Here is a 20,735-nt window from a genome sequence, read left to right on the forward strand (position 1 = left end):
TTAGTTGTTTTATCCCAGGTTACACAACTAGCAGGTGACTGAGACCCAGACCTAGATCTTCTGGTTCTAAATCTTGGACATTTCTTATACCACACAGCAATACAACATGCCAGTCTTAGAGGACTCAACCAGTCCTTGTAGTACATTAGTGTCAAAGAGAATCAAAGTTTTTTTCCTTGTGATATTCCATGAAATTAGTAGTAGTTGAAGAATACCTGTTAGATGAGTAAATCCATTTTCATACTGAGGCATAATCTTCAAATAAACAAAAGGAACAGCCATTTTCTTTATTGCTCTTTCTATGTCCAGTGTAAAATCAGTGAATCTGGTAATAATTGTGTTCCTAGCAGTGAGCTAGCCCACATCGCCCTGCTAACTATATCTGTCAGTTTCTGAGTTGTAGTTTTTGGTTTTCTTTCTTAACCACAATTAGCAAGAGCTCATGTAACATCAGATTGTAGCCTGTGGCTTTACTGAAAACCAGCAGTATAGACAGCAGTGCTCTCTCGCCAACAGACTGGCAGTTGCTGCAAGCCCTGACAGGGCCGAGTGTGTCTCGTCTGATGAGGATGTTTGTGGTACTGTTTGTGCCCATCTGCCTTCTGCCCGTGCGCAGAGCGGACGCAGAAGACCGTCTCTGGAGAGAAAACCTTTCCGTCTACTCTGCAGCCCCTCCCAAATCCTCACTCTCTTCTTCTTCTTCTTCTTCTTCTTTTTTTTTTTTTTTTTTTTTTGAAAGGCAGAGTGGGCAGTGAGAGAGAGAGAGACAGAGAGAAAGGTCTTCCTTTGCCATTGGTTCACCCTCCAATGGCCGCCACGGCTGGCCCGCTGCAGCCGGCGCACCGTGCTGATCTGATGGTAGGAGCCAGGTGCTTCTCCTGGTCTCCCATGGGGTGCAGGGCCCAAGCACTTGGGCCATCCTCCACTGCACTCCCTGGCCACAGCAGAGAGCTGGCCTGGAAGAGGAGTAACTGGGACAGAATCCGGCGCCCCGACCGGGACTAGAACCTGGTGTGCCGGCACCGCAAGGCGGAGGATTAGCCTAGTGAGCTGCGGCACCGGCCCTCACTCTCTTTTACAGAGAGGGGCATCAGTTGTGGGTTGTGAGAAATGTCCTTTTTAAGACTGCCTTTATGCCACAACTGTCCTATTTACAGGTGACTCAACATATTGGCAAGGAGCAGGTAGATAAGTTAATGAATAAACAAAAAGGATAGTCATGTTTCCTTTTCCTGTAAGTTACACAATCATAATGGTCTATAAAATTACATTACAGTGATTTATCCTTACTCAAGTGACAATATAATACATTATTGCAGACCAAAGAAGCAGCTCACTATTTATAAGAATGGATCTTTTGAGAAGTACTTTTAAATATCCAAATGTGAGGAGAAACCAAGAATCTACCAAGGTGAAATGTTGATTTCAGCAAACCTGAGTGGTTCCCTGCCTCTGTCATTAAAAGATACTAATAGGACATAGTTAAGTCCTATAATTTATTCTTCAAACAATGCTGATAGCATAAGTACCCTGACTAATCATAATTATGCTCTAGTGCTTGAGCTGTAAACAGAAAGGAAATGAAGCATTTAACTCTACGCCATTAAATATAATAGAATGATCTTGTCAGGGTCTTTGTGTTATTTGCTAGGGATTGAAACCCTGCAGGAATCAAAATAGGAGCCACAGTAGGTGGCTAATTTTGTCTCTTCGTTTTTCAAAGCTATATAATAACTCCTCATAATGAGATTCCCCCTCCCTCCAAGAGCCTTACATATAAGCATTAATTAATTAGAATTTAATAGTTGATATTATGATTATATATTTTATTTTAGTTCCTAGAGGTCACTGCTTTTATGTGTTTTTTTTTTTTTAGATTTTATAAACCATCTTCAGATTGATAACAAAAGAAGAGCACTGCCAATTTATGAAAGAAGATACAGTGTTAATTATGCAAATGAAGGCAGAAATAGACTAAAATTCCCATGTTGAACCCTATTCTAGTAATTTAACAAGTATTTATGTAATCACAATTTTTTCCTCTCCCACTAGACCATACTTCTTTGCCTTTGCACATTTGCTCAACCAAGTTAAAAATAAACCAATATTAACCTGTTTTGTAAATATTTAGGATGTATACAAGAAAGAAAAAGTTTATGAAATTTCATCGAAGCAAGAGGAGAAAGTTCAAGAAATCTGTTGTACAACATGGTGTCTATGGTTAATAATAACATTGCATTAAATTTTTTTTTTTTAGATTTATTTATTTATTTGAAAGGCAGAGTGCCAGGCAGAATCCAGCAGCCAGGAGATTCTTCCAGGTCTCCCACATGGGTGCAGGGGCCCAGGGACTCGGCCATCTGCTGCTTTCCCAGGCACATTAGCAGGGAGCTAGATCAGAAGTAGAGCAGCTGGGACTTGAACTGGCGCCCCTATAGGATGCCAGTGCTTCAGGCCACGGCTTTAACCCACTGCACCACAGCGCCCCACCCAAATAAGTTTTCACAGGGATACAAAAAAAATGGATTACTGATAACAATTAGATGTAAATTTCTATGTGTTCAAAAAATACATTTTACTGCATCTGAAACTTTTGATGCTCCTTGCCATGTCAGTTAATTCCATTTGGCAAGTGTTTTCAGACTTGCTCAGCACTGTGCTAGACTGTGGGTTGGAGAAGTGTGTCTGCCAGGGGCTCAGAAGTTGGGGTAGCACTAAGAAACAAAGTGCCATAGTATTCCAGAGAGAGGGAGACCCATGCCACAGACTGAAGACTTGCTGGAAGTGTTGCAAAGAGGCCAGCCTTAGGTAGTAGGCAGGAATCAGGTAAGAAAGGAAAGATGTCAAGAAGCTGGAGGTGTGCTAGTCTAGTCTGATTCGCATGCAGAGCTGGAATTAGGAGCACAGTGACAGTAAACTGCCTCATGGAGTCTGCATTAGGGAGCAGTGAGGGAGGAGTTGGAGAAATAAGCAGCACGTGTGGAGACTGGGCTCTGAATATCCAAAGAAAGCTGTTACAGTTCTTCCTGTAGGCGTGAGAACTCTGGGAAAATGTTCACTGTTGAAAGATTTTGACTTTTCAAAGTTAAGATTTACATGGTACTGTTGGCAGTGAGCGAAGGGGATGACTGAGAAAAAACAAAAGAGTATAGGTTGGGAAACACATGAAGTAATCTAATGTTGGGATTTTTGACAAATAATAATAATGGTGGAAATCAAGAGAAAATACAGAATAACCTACAAAAGAAAGGCAGTACAGTAGGTCTCCTTATCTGCTGGGGATACAGCGCATGCCTGAAACCCTACATAGGGTGTTTTTCTTTATGCATACAGATCTAAGCTAAGTTTCAATTTATGAATTAGACCCAGTGAGAAATTAACGACAACTTAAAATAGAACACTTGTAACCATACACTGTGATAAAAGTTATGGGGATGTGGTTGGTCTCACTCTCAGTATCTCATTGTACTATGCTCCCCCTTCTTGTTGACCCTGGGTAACTGATTCGATGGAGAGCGAAACCAAGGATTAGGGGACTCAACCATACTTGGTGACTGGCCAGCCATAGGTAATAAAAACTGTTGCTCAAATTTACATTGAGCTCTTGGAATAATCTAGAGTCTATTATGTGGCATTACTAAAGTGCCAGCAAAGTAAATTTCTATTCCGGAAAAGGGCATTACAGATAAGGGGCTTTGAATAGAGCAAAGAAAGATAGCTGTGACTTGTCACAAGAAACACCTTCACTTTTTATTGTGGCCACTTAAGAAAAATTCTTGTACGTAGATTGAAAACACAAGACTTCCAGAATATATACTCTACATTAAAAGTTGAGTGGTGCGGGCCGGCGCCGCGGCTCACTAGGCTAATCCTCCGCCTAGCGGCGCTGGCACACCAGGTTCTAGTCCCGGTTGGGGCGCCGGATTCTGTCCCGGTTGCCCCTCTTCCAGGCCAGCCCTCTGCTGTGGCCAGGGAGTGCAGTGGAGGATGGCCCAGGTGCTTGGGCCCTGCACCCCATGGGAGACCAGGAAAAGCACCTGGCTCCTGGCTCCTGCCACCGGATCAGCGCGGTGCGCCGGCCGCAGCGCGCCGGCCGCGGCGGCCATTGGAGGGTGAACCAACGGCAAAGGAAGACCTTTCTCTCTGTCTCTCTCTCACTGTCCACTCTGCCTGTCAAAAAAAAAAAAAAAAAAAAAAAAAGTTGAGTGGTGGGCAGGTATTGACACCTTTCTTTTTTGAGGTAGAACATCTAATCAGAAGTAGAGCTATTTAGAAATAGTTATCAAAAGTCCTGCTTTTTTTAGTCAAAAGATGAAACCTGACAACACATGAAGGAAACCCACTGAAAGAGTGCTAGCATACCTTATTTAAAAATCAGTGAAAGAAGAATTTATGAAATCTTATGTGATTAAATATTTTTTTTAACCACGGCTTTATTTTGGAGATATAGACCTCTGTATGTGCTTAGCTGACAAAAGAGGGATTGAATCTTATAAAAAGTAGGTTTTTAGCTAATGAGAACAAGGTGAACTTCTGCAGGTTGTATAATCTAGTTGCATAACATTAATGAGTCATGTGCATGGTGGTAACTGAACTTATGTATCCTGAGTAAGTAAACAAATATATTTTCCTCCCCATGTCACTCTTTCTAAATGTAAGTTGAGAAGTTTAATCTTTTACACTTTTTCACACAATTGCATCTCTCCTTGTAATTGTGGCTATTCATTTTTTATCTTTTATCTCAACTTCAAGTCAGTTATGAATCAGCCTTTATAGGTAGCAGGTTGGATAATTTGGGGATCCATTGCCAAAAATGTGCCTAGAGACTGGGTTGTTTGCTCCAAGGCTCTCAGTCGCCTTGGCCAGGCCACTAACACTCATCTCTACCAGGCAACCGCTAGAAGTCTGATGCAACCCCCTCTCCTCTCCTACATGTTGCACAGTGATCAAGTCCTGAAGTTATCTTATAGACTCAAGCTCTGGAAAAATCCCTTAAATCTCCCATGAAATACTCATGCATCCTTTCTAGCGCACCATTCTTGTACATCTAACACAGCCAGTTCTCTTTTTCTCCAGCCGTGCTTGTCAGTGAACAACAGGTGAAGCGATTAGCTTGCACTTGAGAACATGCTATATGGAAAAAAAAGAAGCCTGTGTTTTCCCAAGAGGGGAGAGTCGAATTTGCACTTCTTATTGAATCAGCACTGTTGTGACTCCCTGTATTCCCCTCCCGAACATTTCTTGGAGCCAGCTTTCTCTCCCTAGTTCAGAACCCTCACTGGGCTTCCCTGCCAGCACTCACATGGCAGCTGTTCCTCTCCCCGCAGCCCACAAACCTTCTGCTCCTCCTGCTCCTCCTGCTCAGTTACCTGCACTGCTGCTAGGCCATCGTGCTCAGCTCTGGGAACAACTGCTTTGAAGTGTATGCCGTCTGGCTCAACTGCTCATCCTCGTTGCCATCATCTTCTAACCTCGTTCCGGTCATTTCCCCTCATTGATTGAAGATGTTAATACTCAATTCGCTGTTGTCATCCTTATCCCAAGTTTTACCACTATCTTGTCTCACTTTAGCACCCTTGTGAACTTCTCATTAAATTCTCTGCCCTCCTGGTTCCTGGATCTCCTCATTTCCGGTGGTATCTACTCCATTTCACCAACTCCAATGGCCATAGTCAGCCGGGAAATCTTACACTTAATAGCTCATTATCTGTCCTGCTCCACTAAACTTCCAACTGCACTGAATTCTTGGACTTTCTAGGGCCCTGCAGTCTTTGGCCCTTCTTTCTGTCAGCCATCTCCCACCTTCACTTCTCTTCCTGTACAGTGTGGGCTCCATCACTTCAGTGGTCATGTTTTAGTCCTTTGTCTCCTACTCTCTCTCTGCAATCCTCTGTAATCTGACATCTGCTTATCAAGCCAGTGAAACTGCTCTCTTCACAGGTACAAACAATTGCCTTATTGCTATTGCTGCTTAAATATTTTGTTTGCTACTAGATTTTTGCATTGAATTATTTCTTTCTAAAATTCTGCATTTTTTGGAAGCTAATCTTAGCCCTTAGATGGTAAAAATTAGCTAGGTCTTGCTGAATTTTTAAAGTTGGTTATCATTTAAAATTTTGGTTTACAGTATGCTATAATTAAAATTTATTAGGGAGGAGGAGAGAGAGAGAAAGATGGAGAGATATTTCCCATGGCTCCCCAAATACCTACAATAGCTAGGGCTGGGCCTGACCAAGCCAGGAGCCTGGAACTCAGTCCTGGTCTCCCATTGCGAGTGTCAAGAACCCAAGAACTTGAGCCATCATCTGCTGCCTCCTAAGGTTTACGCTAGCAGGAATACTGGTAGCTGGAATCAGGAGCACAGGCATTTCTTGCACTAAGTACTCTGATAGGAGATGCAGGTGTCCCAAGTATCTTCTTAACTATTGTCAAATGCCCACATCAAATGTTGGTTATCAGCCAGCGCCGTGGCTCACTAGGCTAATCCTCCGCCTTGCGGCGCCGGCACCCTGGGTTCTAGTCCCGGTCGGGGCGCCAGATTCTGTCCCGGTTGCCCCCCTTCCAGGCTAGCTCTCTGCTATGGCCTGGGAGTGCAGTGGAGGATGGCCCAGGTCCTTGGGCCCTGCACCCACATGGGAGACCAGGAGAAGCACCTGGCTTCGGATCAGCACGATGTGTCTGCTGCAGCGCAGCGGCCATTGGAGGGTGAACCAACGGCAAAGGAAGACCTGTCTCACTGTCCACTCTGCCTGTCAAAAAAAAAAAAAAATGTTGGTTATCATTTTATGAACTAGATGATACAGTAAGGTTTTCTTCCTTTTTAGCTTTATTACTAAAATTTATGTTTCCAAAAATAGGCTAATGAGATCATTTGGCCCAATGTAGATTGGTTTACAGCATGCTATTATTAGGCACAGAAAATGTTGTATACATAATATATTCATATATTTCTATGGCAATCATTTTAAAATCAGTATTCTTGTTTTGCAGTTGAAGCTTTATATCAAACTACATACCCAGAATATCTTCAGTACATTTATTTGGTGGCCCCAATATCTCTTATGATGTTAAACCCTGTAGGGTTTATCTTCTGTGAAATCCAGAAGTCAAAAGACACTCAAAGTACTTCACAAAACAAAGTGAAAATTGTGGGACTTGGATTTCTGCGTGTGTTACAGAACCCAATAGTATTTATGGTCTTCATTGGCATTGCCTTCAATTTTATTCTTGATAAAAAGATTCCTGTATATATGGAAAATTTTCTTGATGGACTTGGAAATTCTTTCTCGGGATCAGCCCTATTTTATCTTGGTCTTACCATGGTAGGAAAAATAAGGAGACTGAAGAAGTCATCATTTGTTGTCTTAATTCTTCTCATCACAGCCAAACTGTAAGTTTTGCTTACTTGATGTAGGAATTAATGCTTTATAAAAGCCTTATTTATCCAATTCATTGGGGTGTGTCTGCAACTGTTTTTTCTTTGAATGTTGTTAATTTTTCCCAATAGAGTAGTTGTAATTTCAGAGAAAATGTGATATTTGTGTATGTTAGAAAATCATTTCCTTATTCCATGTAGATTACCCTTTAATTTTATTCTCAAAGGATAAAGATGATTGGTTTCCCTTCAGCCTTTTTATAAAATTTCCTAACTATCACCCGATGTCCTAGTTAGATCATATTTACAAGAATTTTGCAGGATCTAAATCCATTACAATCTTAAAAATATCTTAGAATGATAACAATAATTTTCAACACAAACTATTTTTCCATGACTTTTGGAAAAATAATCTGTAATTCTGAGATTGACTGAACTTTTTACATATTGGAAAATCAACAGAAATATTATTAGCTATCTGGTCCTAGCCTATCAAATAAGAAGTTCTTATCAGCTCCTTAGTATTTCTTCACCTTACTTGGTTCATTAGCCACAAAATTATACTTCATGGTGCAGGTGACATAATTTTACTTGCAAGATTATCCCAAAGTACTTGAGGTATATTTAGTAATGTGATGTAGTATTTATATTTTCATTTTAGTTGACAAAGAGAAATCTGTTGGTTTATTTCCCAAATGCCGACAGCCCACAGCAGCCAGGGCTGGCTCAGGCCAAAGTCAAAGAGTCTATAACTCAATTCAGGTCTCCCATGTGGGTGGCAGGGACCCAAGTATTTGAGCCACCACCTGCTGCCTCCTGGAGTGTGCATTAGCAGGAAGCTGGAACCAAAAGAAAAGCTGGGACTTGAACCCAGACACTCTCACAGGTTGCAGATATCACAAGCAGCAGCTTAACCATTGCGCCATTGCCCACTCCTACATTTTCAAAATAAATGAAAACAGACAGACGTTCTGAAAACTGTTTATGGTATAATGCTCCTCAAGAAAAAACATATTGATTATATTGTTATAGTATAAAAAACAGTTCTAACAATAATAGTATAGTATTAGCAACTTCAGCTTAGAAGTAAAATTTAAGTATTTTACTTTAAAATATTTTTCCTGGGTCTTTGATTCTTATTAAATATTTATTATTTTTTTAATTAAAAAAGGGGTCCTTCAAAATGTCTGTGGAAAAATGGAATGCATACAGAGTCTTCAAAGAGTTCATGGAAAATGTGTATCATGAAAAAAATTTTACATGGATTTGTATATTTTTTGGCACCAAAATGAGCTTATCTTTCAATTCCATGTGTACAAGTAGTTTTCTCCATCTCAGTACCTCTCCAGAGGCTGCTGTGACAATGTTCAAAGCCGTGGCCGCGCATTTCTGAAGGAGAGCTTAGCTCCTGTCAATGTGCTCTTTCTGTAGAATCCTGAAGGATTTGTTTAATAATTGACTCATCACCAGATCTGGATTTCACTAATTATCTGCTCTACATCACCTGTGTCTGTTCCCATTGCTAGCCTTTTTTAATATATGCAGAGATGAAGAGCTAATCATAGCGTTCTGATTTTTCTACTGGTTTTTAGATTCTTTTGGAACAGCATTGTTACCATTTATTGAACCACTTAAAGTTCAGCTTTTTAAAAAAAAATTATTTATTTTATTTGAAAGGCAGAGTTACACAGAGAGAGAAAGAGAGGCCCAAATGGCCACAATGGCTGGAGCTGTGCTGATCCAAAGCCAGGAGCCAGGAGCTTCTTCAGGATCTCCTATGCAGGTGCAGAGGCCCAAGAACCTAAGCCATCTTCTGCTGCTTTCCCCAGCCATAGCAGAGAGCTGGATCAGAAGTGCAGTAGCCAGGTCTCGAACTGGCATCCTATATGGGATGCCAGCACTTCAGGCTACAGCATTAACCCCCTACACCACAGCTCAGGCCCCCCCAGCTTTTGTTTTTAAGTTTAGTTTTTTTGAAAGAGATTCTTACTCAAATTGCCATTTTTTTTTCTTTTAAAACTGCAGTGCACCAATAAGGAAGCAAGAGAGCAGCTATAACCATTGCAACTTTTAACCATTTTTTTTTTGCAAGAAATTTATTTGTAGAACAAAAAATATCTGTTTTTTCTCCTCCAAATTCCTAATGGCTGAAGTATTTTCAGAAAATTGTCACACTCTAAATGGCTCCAAGATACATTCTGGATTCTTTCAACAAAATGCTCAACACGCATGCACAAAGAATGTGTATAGGTAGACCTTCTGGGCAGAAGAGAACCGAATGCCACGTTGGCCAGAGCAGTCTACTACTTGAGGACAAGTATGCTTGCCTGGCAAAGTAAACTATGCATTTCTTCTTTCTGCAGCCTGGTCCTGCCCCTCCTGTGCAGAGAAATGGTGGAACTCTTGGACAAGGGCGACAGTGTAGTGAACCATACAAGCTTATCGAATTATGCATTTTTGTATGGTGTCTTTCCCGTAGCACCGGGAGTGGCTATCTTTGCAACGCAATTCAACATGGAAGTTGAGATTGTATGTATAAACTGTTTCCTAAGTTTATTTCTGTGGATGATAGAACAGTGAATTTTTGAATCACAGAAAGCAACATTGCTCTTTATGAGTATCTGATATCTGTAAGCCATCTCACTGTAAATAAGGAGGCATCATGGCATCACGTAAAAATAGTTATTTCATCTGGAATTTTTTATTCAGTCATGCCTTTTGTCAAGTATTGAATTATGTACTTATACTTAATTATGATTAATTCTAAGTTATTTATATTAACTTTTGAAATTTTGAGGGAAAAATATTTTATTCATTGATAACTACTTGATGCAAAATACCACATCATCAACTTCAACATATAGCTAAAATCAGTTAGCACCAAATTATTAACAGTGTTTAAGTATATTATACATGCTATCTACAGCTTTAAAGGATTTTGAAATATAAAATGAAGGACCTTAATTAATGAAGGTCAGTTCCATTTTGTGTGTGTGTTTTAAGATTTATTTATTTGAAAAACAGTTACAGAGGCAGAAAGAGAGGTCTTCTATCCGCTGGTTCACTCCCCAAATGGCTGCAACGGCCAGAGCTGAGCCAATCTGAAGCCAGGAGCCAGGAGCTTCTAATGAGGTCTTCTACATGGGTGCAAGGGCTCAAGGACTTGGGCCATCCTCTACTGCTTTTGCAGGCCACAGCAGAGAGCTGAATGGGAAGTGGAGCAGCTGGGACTCAAACTATTGCTCATAAGGGAAGCTGGCACTGCCGATGGCAGCTTTACCCACTATGCTACAGCACCAGCCCCAGTTCCATTGTTAAATCTGTAAAAGTTTGCATGGTAATTTTTTAAATTGCTTATTTTTGGCCTATGTGAAATAGTATGTAAAGAAACTCTTTGTCAGTTTATTTAGATAATTGATATGATATCCTTTCTAGAACCTAGAGGATAACCATCACCAATGGGATTTCTAATATTTATGACGTGTGATTATCAATTGAGCCTAGATTGGAAGAGGAACCAAGGGAACCTAACTGTTAAGGACATTTAAGGACTCTCAAAAAGGGAAAGTATGGTATTGGACAACCTGTTGGAGAGTGTAACATCTGTACCGACTCATTCTTATTTTAGAATGCTTTAATCTGTTACAGGTATTTTGAAGGGTAGGGTCATTATTTGATTGAGATTGTGACTCCTCAATCTGATTTCATTTTTGCAGGTAACCTCAGGGATGGTAATAAGCACGTTTGTGTCTGCTCCGATCATGTATGTTTCTGCCTGGTTACTGACCTTTCCCACTATGGACCCTAAGCCACTGGCGTATGCCATTCAGAATGTTAGTTTCGATATAAGTATTATCAGCCTGGTCTCCTTGGTAAGTATATTTCAGTGTGAGACTGAATCAAAACCACAAAATGAGTGCTTCAGTGGAAATAGACAAGGACTTAAAAATCGAGGTTTTTTTTTTTTTTATGAAATTGAGAAAGCTAAAGCCTCCTTATCAAGTAAATTGCCAAGCTTCTGATCGAGTTTTGTCTTTCCACTGGGAGTTAGAGTTGTATGGCAGATAAGGCAAGAGATTTGGTCACACCTGGATTTGACTGCCTGGCCTGTCACAGAATAACTGTATGACTCTACCAAAGCTGCACTTCTATCAGCTGTAAAATAAAATAAAGATAATGATTTCACCTATTTCCCTGGGTTGTTTTAGGGGTTAAATGAGATGATAATATATGTGAGAAGCAATTTGCTAATGATGAATCACTGTATCAGTACTAGCTGTTGCAGAATCATATGGTTAGAAGGGATCTGTGGGCTCAAAGTTAACCACTCATTTAATATTAATGAAAGGTTAGCTTCATTCTCCAATTGAATATACTTAAATAATTAAGCATTTGACAATCAGAGAATCTTATAGATAGTTACCTATTGAATTCAAACAGTAGCATAGCTGAATAAAAAAAGACCATGTTTGCTGGTAAATATGTCTTTTGGCAACAAATAAATGTGTGATTAAGGTGATTTATTGGAATTCCCACTTCTCACACGTTCCCAAAATCTTGCCATTGCTAAGAGGGCAGTTTGAGAAGACCTACCATGTAAGTTCCTGTTAGCAGTGAAAGGACAAAGCAGGAAATCAACCAGTACCAGCATACTTCGCTGGCCGCTGTGTAGGTGGAATACAAAGTCAAATATGGGGAATGCAAGACAGTTCATCTTTGGGTGGGTGGCATGTGTTGTTTGAGCTAAGACAGCCTGGAATTTACCTAACATGTGAGCCAATGTGGTGTAAGACAAAGAGGAACATCTTAGAATGGAGCGTTGCAACTGCATCTCCCACTGAAACTTTTTTCCTGAATAGTTGGCTGAGATCCTGTGTCCTACTCCAGGCCCTGGAGTTGGGCATAGTTGGAACATGGTCCTGGTCAAGATAGTTCTTATTGAAGACCTTGTAACTTCTGAACCGTTCATTTGCTGCGGGATTTCTTCATGTTTTATATTTTACTTTGGGTGCGGTAAATTACCCTGCTACCTTCTTGGGAATTCGACAACTTAAAGTAAATAAAATATTGGAATTTCTTTCTGAACCAGGATAGAAAGATTCTTTGAAGTAACTAATCAGTATGTTATTTAATAAGTAATTATAAAGATTAAGAAACATGAATAATTTTGAAACTTTTGTCTTCAGATCTGGTCTCTGGGTATTCTTCTTTTGAGTAAGAAATATAAGCAGCTTCCTCATATGCTTACAACAAATTTACTCATTGCTCAGGTTAGTATCTCTACAGACATTCAGAACTGTGCTTTTCTCAAGGATTATTCTACTAGTGAGGAGAAAACCACTTTGCAAGATTTTCCCAGTTATAAAGTCAGAAGTATTACCAAAGGCAAATCAATTATAATTGTATTACCATTAGTTTGGTTTATGCCTAACATATTACGTATTTCAACAGGTCTTGGGTTATCTAAGGTTGAGGCTAATGGTAGCATTTGATGATAATGTTGCATTTTTTAATAAGAAATAATCAAATCACTAAAAATTGAACTCTTGAAATTTTCTTAAAGCCTTGCCCCTTGCATGTCTAAAACTATAATGGAAAGAAAGCTAACGTTTTCTGTGTATAATGTTACTAAATATAAGGTTGATATTTAGAATATAGTCTCTATGTTTTAGTTGAATGTATACATTGTTAAAGTCTCTATATAAAAGGTTTTTTAATCATAAATCTGAGGTTTTACTAATAACTAGCATGTAGTTGTTTATTACTAATTATTGATAATTTCCCAGTAATTTAAATTGAACAATTATTTTGCTGCAAATAAAATATATGAGTAGACTGACTTAATAGTTATTTTCTATGATAGTATTGACCCATGGTTTTCTTAGCTATTTACAGCCTTTTAATAATTTTTTCTTTAGTCTATTGTCTGTGCTGGAATGATGCTATGGAATTTTGTTAAAGAAAAAAATTTTGTTGGACAAATTTTGGTGTTTGTTCTGTTGTACAGCTCCCTGTATAGCACCTACCTGTGGACAGGTAAGTTGGACCATGAATAGAAATTGAGGTCTGTTCCCCTTTTCCCCAGCCCTAGAAGCCCTGAGCTTTTCAGTGATTTATTTGAAGCTGGATAGTATAGGATCAAAGTGTTCAATCACGCAAGTGCTCCCACCAACGCAGTCAGTCTGCAAATCTGAGTTCTGTCCTAGTGGTAGAGTCTTTGGCTCTAGGCCACTGACATCCCAAACTCCCTTTTGGAGACAGCAAGGGGGCAGGTACAGGAGGCAGGTGGAGAAATGGGAGAATGGACACACTGTGTACCCTAGAGCTCACTATTAGACCGTGACTAAAAAATTTTCGCTCTGCCTTAAGCAAATGACTTAACATTTGTAGTCAGTTTCCTTATCCAAAAAACAGGGTAATAGCACCTTACAAAGTTATTTTGAGGATGAAATGAAATATGGGTATTTATGTTCAGTACATGGTAGGCTCTCAACAAATAGAGGGGGAGAAGGTAAAATGAGGCTAAGAAAAAGTCAGGGGATAAAAGAGAATGGAAATAGACGAGCACCTAGTAAGAAAGACTTTCTCATTTCAGTGGGTTTCAAAAAGAGTATTCAGAATGTTTTAGCACACTGCCATTTTGAAATATAACATTTATTTGGATGCATACAGTCTGGTATAATTGGGAAAAATTCTGTCTGGCTCTTTTGTATTCATACTGCAAATCAGAACCTGTAGCGTGGCACATAAAAGGAAGTTGTAGGAGGGTGAGAGGCAAATGTCAGGAAGTGGCTGCAAAGGAAGACCTTTGATTTCATGCCTCCTGGATCAAAAGCAGGTTCCATCTAAGTCAACAGCCTTTTGAAGTGAAACAACAGTGTGGCGGTGAGGAATTGAGGAATTACGGAATGAAAACTTCCATGCAAACGGAAGACAGTGTGTGCTTCTTAAAGCAAAGCACACCTTGCTTAGCATGAGAGACACCAAGTTCAAAGAGCTTAAAGACGTACTTCTAAATACAGATGGGCCAACTTCATCTCGAATACTTAGGTTTATTTAAGTTAACTTCAAGAGAATAAGAGAAGAGCAGCAGATAAGTGCATGAAAAAACTCCAGGCCTTTTTAAACATACATACCAAAATCTATCCAAAGAAGTTGTTCTGAATTCCCTGGGCCCGATGAAGGTACCCTGTAACCTTCAGTTTATTGTGCTGCAACAGAATATTAGACCTGGAAGTGTTGCTTCTAAATCACCTTGTTCAGTGATTTTCAGTTTCACTTATTGCATGCTATCCTTTCCATTTTTGCTCCATTTATATACCATTTTTTTTTCTTAAAATTGATTCACTTTTTAAACTTTAGTCAGTTGTAGCTTATATAAATAAAATCCTGTGGCATGTGATAATTAAAATCTTTCAAATGCATGTTGAAATAAATCCATGTATTTCATCAAAAACATTTTGCTTTTGTGTCACCCATAGTCTCTTAGACTTTAAGAAACACTGCTCTAGTTTATGTGTTTTTTAAAATTTTGATTCACTTGAGAGGCAAAGAGACACAGAAAGATAGCTTCCATCTGTTGGTTCACATCTTCAACAGGAGGAACTGAGCCAGGTGGAAGACAGGAATGCAGAACTCAAATCAGGTCCATGTGGGTGGAATCAAACCCAGACTCTCTGATATGGAATACGGGGAAGTTTTGACCAAGAGCACAAAACACCAGCCCCTGCTGTGCCAGTTTAAATCTTTCATTTTGCGAATTAAGAAAATAGGCATGAAGGGTTAAACTGATTCAGGGAGGAACTCTCACAGCTTCATCAGTGAGAAGTCCTAGGAACTGCAAAAATGTTTGTGGAAAGTGGAATTAAAAGGTTAATTTCGAAATCCATGCATTTTCATAGTACACCTTTTCCAGATCTTTTTGAAGATCCCCAAAAGGCAGAAATGATAAAGGTTAAAAGTTGGAAGAGTGAGGTGGCCACTGAATCCATACATTCTTTTTTTATTATTATTATTTACTTATTTATTTGAACAGCAGAGTTATAGAGAAGCAGAGGCAGAGAGAGAGAAAGAGAGAGAGAGAGAGATATCTTCTGTCACTCCCCAGATGGCTGTGCCGATCCAAAGCCAGGAGCCAGGAGCTCCTTCTGGATCTCCCACGTGGGTGCAGGAGCCCAAGGTCTTGGGCCATCCTCTACTGCCCTCTCAGGCCATAGCAGAGAGCTGGATCTGAAGTAGAAGTGGAGCAGCCGGTGCCCATATGGAATGCTGGCACTGCAAGCAGTGGCTTTATTGGCTATACCACAGTGCCAGCCCTAGAATCTATACATTTTTAAGAATAGCTATAAATTCTTTAAACACAGCTAAAATACAACTCTAAAACCAAGCAGATTCAAACAAAACTATAAACCCAGTAATTCTAATGTACAACGTTAATTAACATGACAAAGGATCTGTTTTGTTAATCACAGCTTGGAATCTCAAATGGAATTCACTTCTCTGGTGTGGCTTTTTTGAGTTGGGCTTGCCTTACTTCCATATGCAGTTTTAGGACCCAGTTATCTTTTCTTTCTTCAAATCACCAAAGAGCCTGCATTTGGGTTTGCATTGCATGCTGGGGTATCATTTGGCCTTCACTTGGTTCAACCTAATACAAAACCAAACACAGTGCCTGAAATCATGAGACTGTTGGTTGCAAGATGATTTTCCCTGAAGATAAACCAGAAAGACTTAAAATTTCCCAGATCCTGAAGAATATGTCTTAGGAACCCCAAGGGTCCACAATTCTAAAGATTGGGGGTTCCAGAACCTTATGACTGGGTTTCTTTCTGGTCCAGCTCTGCCCTCTGCTGGTTGTGTGCTTGGGCAAACCCTTGTTTCCATGTCAATAAAATGAAGGCGTTAGTTTAAAACAGAGTTCCCTTCCAACACTGAAGTTCTAAGATTATATAGCTATGTAGAACTTACTAAGTAAGATGTTTCTTGTGTAAGTCATTGGGTATAAGGTAAGGGAAGTCCAAGACCTTGGAAGCATTTGTGTTTGTGTTAGGTTCACATCATGACTAAGCTTCATCAAGACACTTGGGACATTTTCTAAAAACATAACCTGTGTAAGAATTGCTTACACTTCTTTCACCAGCACAGTGGGAGTGTTTTTATTTTTAGAATCTTTCGGTCGACAGTTAATTTTTTTTCCAATTACACTTAGATTTTAAACACATAAGACAAAAGAATAAAAATGTGGCTTTTGAAAAGAATTCTCACATATAAAGCAAAATTTGAGGAAAGAAACAATATAGGAGGGATGACATGAATGATTTTGAATTAAGAAAATATACCTCAAACTATTGGGAATAGTATTTATTTGGAAGGCATAAATTCTTAAACAAAAAACTAGACTACTATAGTATAGTATTAAAGTAAACTTGATTTAAGATAAGGGAATAAAATTCTATGAAATCTGCTCAATGTCCATCTTTATTTCTTATTCTTAGGCCTTCTAGCAGTTTCTTTGTTTCTTTTGAAAAAGCGAGAGAGTGTACAAATTCCTGTTGGAATCATCATAATATCTGGCTGGGGGTAAGTTGGTGGTTTTGTGTTTGCTTTCATGTTTCCATATATACAGTTACTATTCATTCTCTCTTTTTCTCTCAATAACCCTTGTTGTTATAGAATTCCTGCTCTCCTTGTTGGTGTTCTTTTGATAACTGGAAAGCACAATGGAGATAGCATTGACTCAGCCTTCTTTTATGGAAAAGAGCAGGTGGGAAGAGTTTATTGGCAGTTCTGTTCTTGAGCACATCTTTTTTGAGCTTGATTATGTACCTTGCTATACTTACCTTAAGTTAACCTTGCAAATCTCTTCCAACTTATTACATGTCTATTGGTGTTCCTGTATCATTTTGTCATACATCAAAATATGTTGAGCATTTTGCATGTCTAATCCATTTTTAGCTAAAAATTTCTAAATGCTTGCTACTTATTGAGTCTTCTTTTAAACATGCTTGTGAATTATGTTTCCTCTCCTGGAGAAAAAAGTGATCAACTGAAACCCATTTAATAAGATAGCAGTAATAACAAAAAACTTGTTTGTTTTGAGAGACAGAGAGAGACCGACAGACAAACAGCGCCCATCCACTGGTTCATTCCCCCAAATGCTTGCAATGGCCTTGGGCTGGGCCAGGCAGGGACTGAAGCTGGGAGCTGGGAACTCAATCCAGGTCTCCCACAAGGGTGGCAGGAACCTAATCACTTGAGCCATCATTGCTGGCTTCCACAGTCTGCATTAGCAGGAAGCTGGAGTCAGGAGCTGGAGCTGCCAGGCATTCTGATAGAGAATGCGAACATCTTAACTGCTAAGCCAAATACCCACCAAATTCTTGACTGTTAATAATATCATAAAAATAAATTCTAGAATAAAAAAATGTATCTGGGGAAAAGTATGCTTAAAAAGCTAGAGTGGGAGGCTTGTGAGTTCTGCTGAATTCTTTGGGGATAAGGCCTAGGGATATGTGGGGTTCTTTGAAATTTCTTGAATTACTTTTAATCTCTTAACCAGTTTTTGTTTGCTTTGCAGTTTTGAGTTTTATGAGAATAAATAAGATTTTATATATATAAGGGACATAGACTAATGCTAGCATTCAATGTGTTCAATAAATATTAGCTACAATTACTTATTTTTGGTATCATTACCATAAAAATGTCTCTAGTTGACTGAAGTATGCTTGAACTACCTACAGAAGTGGCAGAAACTTAGAAGTGCAGAAAAGGTTTGTAAGAAATCATGTAGATCACTTGAGGAAACCAATGGCTATCTTGGTAACCAGTTGCTAGAGAATGAAAGAAGTATCCAGAAACTTATATAAATAAACCCTTATTTCTCTGCATATAACATGCATTCATTACATACTCTTGCCCGTTTTTAAGAACTACTGTTCTAGAGTCTTATTGCTGTGGGGATGTTAATTCCTACCCAAAAAGTGCCTTTAACCTTCTATACTAAGAATCTCAAGATGGGGTTGTGAAGGTGACCTAACACCTTTTGCTGATGTTGGCAGATGATCATCACGGCAGTTACCCTGTTCTGCAGCATCGCGATCGCTGGCACATCACTCATGTGCATGAACCGCACCAGCCAAGCAGGGCGCTATGAAGGTTTTGACCAGTCTCAGAGCCACAAAGTCATGGAGCCTGGCAATGCTGCTTTTGAAGAGAGTCCAGAACCGACAAGTGAACCAGAATTGTTTACAAGTTCCATCCCAGAAACAAGTATGATCCTTAAATATATAGAAACTGCTACATGCATTTTTTTTTAAAAAATATTTTACAATTTTTATTTATTTATCCATTTATTTTATTTCATTTTATTTGAAAGGCAGAGATACAGAGACAGAGAGAGAAACAGAGAGAGATCTCCAATCTGCTGGCTCACTCTTCAAATGCCTGCATCAAAGCCAGGAGCTGGGAATTCAATCCGGGTCTCCCACATGGGCGGCAGGGACCCAACTACTTGAGCCATCACCTGCTGCCTCTCAGGGTGCGCATTAGCAGGAAGCTGGAATTGGGAGCGGAGCCAAGACTTGAATCCAGGCACTCCGATATGGGATGTGGGCATCCCAAAGTGGCATCTTAATTAGCTATTAGGCCAAATGCCTGCCCTGTTACATGCCTTTGTAGTGTATTCTGTTTTGTTTAAGGAAACGTCTTTGAACTAACCTGAATATCATAGGTTTTGTCAAATTAAGAACTTATATCATAGTCAATAGCAGAAAGAGCTTATAAATTCATTTGATTTTTGTTTATAAGCATTTTTGTGAGGATATCTTTCACAAAATTCCAAGACTTCCTTGGACCTGAGGGGTTTTCTTTTTTAAAACAAGTAGAACATTATCAGTGAAATCAAAATCTTTTGAGCCTACTCCATTCTTGTTCATCTTGGAAGTAATCACTGTTATGAATTTGCTCTGTATTCTTCCAGAGCAGCTTATTATACTTTTAGAATATGTATAATTTTCCAACAAAAATACATAGTATTGTTTTACATGTTTTTAGATTTTTTATATAAGTTTTATATTACAATTAGTGTATAGTTATCAGTATTTTTAGAAATCTATTCATGTTGTAGATATGCTCAGTTATATGAATGTACCAAATTTTATTTATCCATTTCCATACTCATGGACATCTAGGTTGCTTTAAAATATCTTGCTGTTAGAAACAGCATTGCAGTGAACATCTTCGTTCACGTCTCCCCAAGTGTACGTCAAGATTTTTCCTAGGATGATAATTCTTGGGTCACAGAGACAGATATGTTTTCTTGGCTTCAGTGTCAACCCTTTATATATGATTCCTGAAGTTGGATCTCTACTATGACCCCTTTATATAGGTCCAATCCTGGATTTCCTGCTGCCTACACATGCATTGCTTACATCTCTGAGTATGTAGCTGGCACTGAGTCCTTTTTCAAATGTAATCCATCTTTAACAGTTCTGTTTTTTTCAGTTGCTCCACTGTCCTTCAAGGTTTCCAGGCTCAAGATCTATCTCCCTCTCAAACTAGCCAGTGTGTCTTCAAGGCATGTCGCTCTCCCTCCACAAGGTCCTTCATCTCCCCTTGGCCCCACCACCCCCACTTTGACCTCCAGCTTCTGCGGATTCTTGTAATTCCCCCCTAACCACGATGCCTCTCAGGACTCCTGACCCAGTCTATTTTATGCAAAAAGGCCGAATCAGTCTCCACAAAGTTCTGGTCACATCAGGCTGTGCTGCCAAGTCTGTGAGGGTCTTGCAGTGCCTCTGAGGTCATAACATTCACCTAGTGTTTGAGCTCTTTCATGGCCTGGCCATACCCTGTTCAGATCTCCTCTGCCATTGCTCCCCTTCAGGCTGCCCTGGCTCCACCCACCTGAACCCACCTCCATTCTTGGCCTGTACCAGCACTTGAGTTGTCACTGCTCACTTCATGCCTTCACTTCACAGCCTTTCAGCTTGGAGCTCACTGATTTCTCTGTTAGCTCATTTGTGACTATGTCATCATTTTTTGGAGCTAGTCCATTTTCCTTTATAAAACTGAATTTGAAGGATTATATTTATGCTTTCATTAAAATTTAAAAGCTGCTTTCACTGAGCCTGGAGTACTTTTCTCATCATGCCCAACATGATTTCCCCCCTCACTTTCTTTGCACACTTTTTTTTTGGACAGGCAGAGTGGATAGTGAGAGAGACAGAGAGAAAGGTCTTCCTTTGCCGTTGGTTCACCCTCCAATGGCTGCCGCGGCCGGTGCGCTGTGGCCAGTGCACTGCGCTGATCCGATGGCAGGAGCCAGGTACTTATCCTGGTCTCCGATGGGGTGCAGGGCCCA

At 39.7% G+C, this 20,735-nt stretch overlaps 1 protein-coding gene across 4 annotated transcripts in view; it reads left to right on the forward strand.

The window, feature by feature from the left end:
* The window catches only part of GPR155 (G protein-coupled receptor 155), a 48,950-nt gene that overhangs the window by 8,415 nt on the left and 19,800 nt on the right, over window positions 1–20,735 (forward strand). For 2 of the 4 annotated variants that reach the window (XM_051848500.3, XM_051848498.3), the window contains exons 3-11: window positions 6,991–7,390; window positions 9,739–9,904; window positions 11,092–11,247; window positions 12,562–12,645; window positions 13,294–13,411; window positions 16,870–16,954; window positions 17,048–17,138; window positions 18,433–18,643; window positions 18,750–18,911. In XM_051848500.3, coding sequence (XP_051704460.1) covers window positions 6,991–7,390; window positions 9,739–9,904; window positions 11,092–11,247; window positions 12,562–12,645; window positions 13,294–13,411; window positions 16,870–16,954; window positions 17,048–17,138; window positions 18,433–18,643; window positions 18,750–18,911 — 1,473 coding nt within the window. The remainder of the gene's footprint in view (window positions 1–6,990; window positions 7,391–9,738; window positions 9,905–11,091; window positions 11,248–12,561; window positions 12,646–13,293; window positions 13,412–16,869; window positions 16,955–17,047; window positions 17,139–18,432; window positions 18,644–18,749; window positions 18,912–20,735) is intronic. The other 2 variants (XM_008258765.5, XM_002712193.6) reach the window with 1 other exon arrangement.

Source organism: Oryctolagus cuniculus, chromosome 3 (assembly GCF_051225735.1).
Source record: "Oryctolagus cuniculus isolate XC-2025 breed Fujian yellow rabbit chromosome 3, ASM5122573v1, whole genome shotgun sequence".
NCBI classification, from domain to species: domain Eukaryota; kingdom Metazoa; phylum Chordata; class Mammalia; order Lagomorpha; family Leporidae; genus Oryctolagus; species Oryctolagus cuniculus.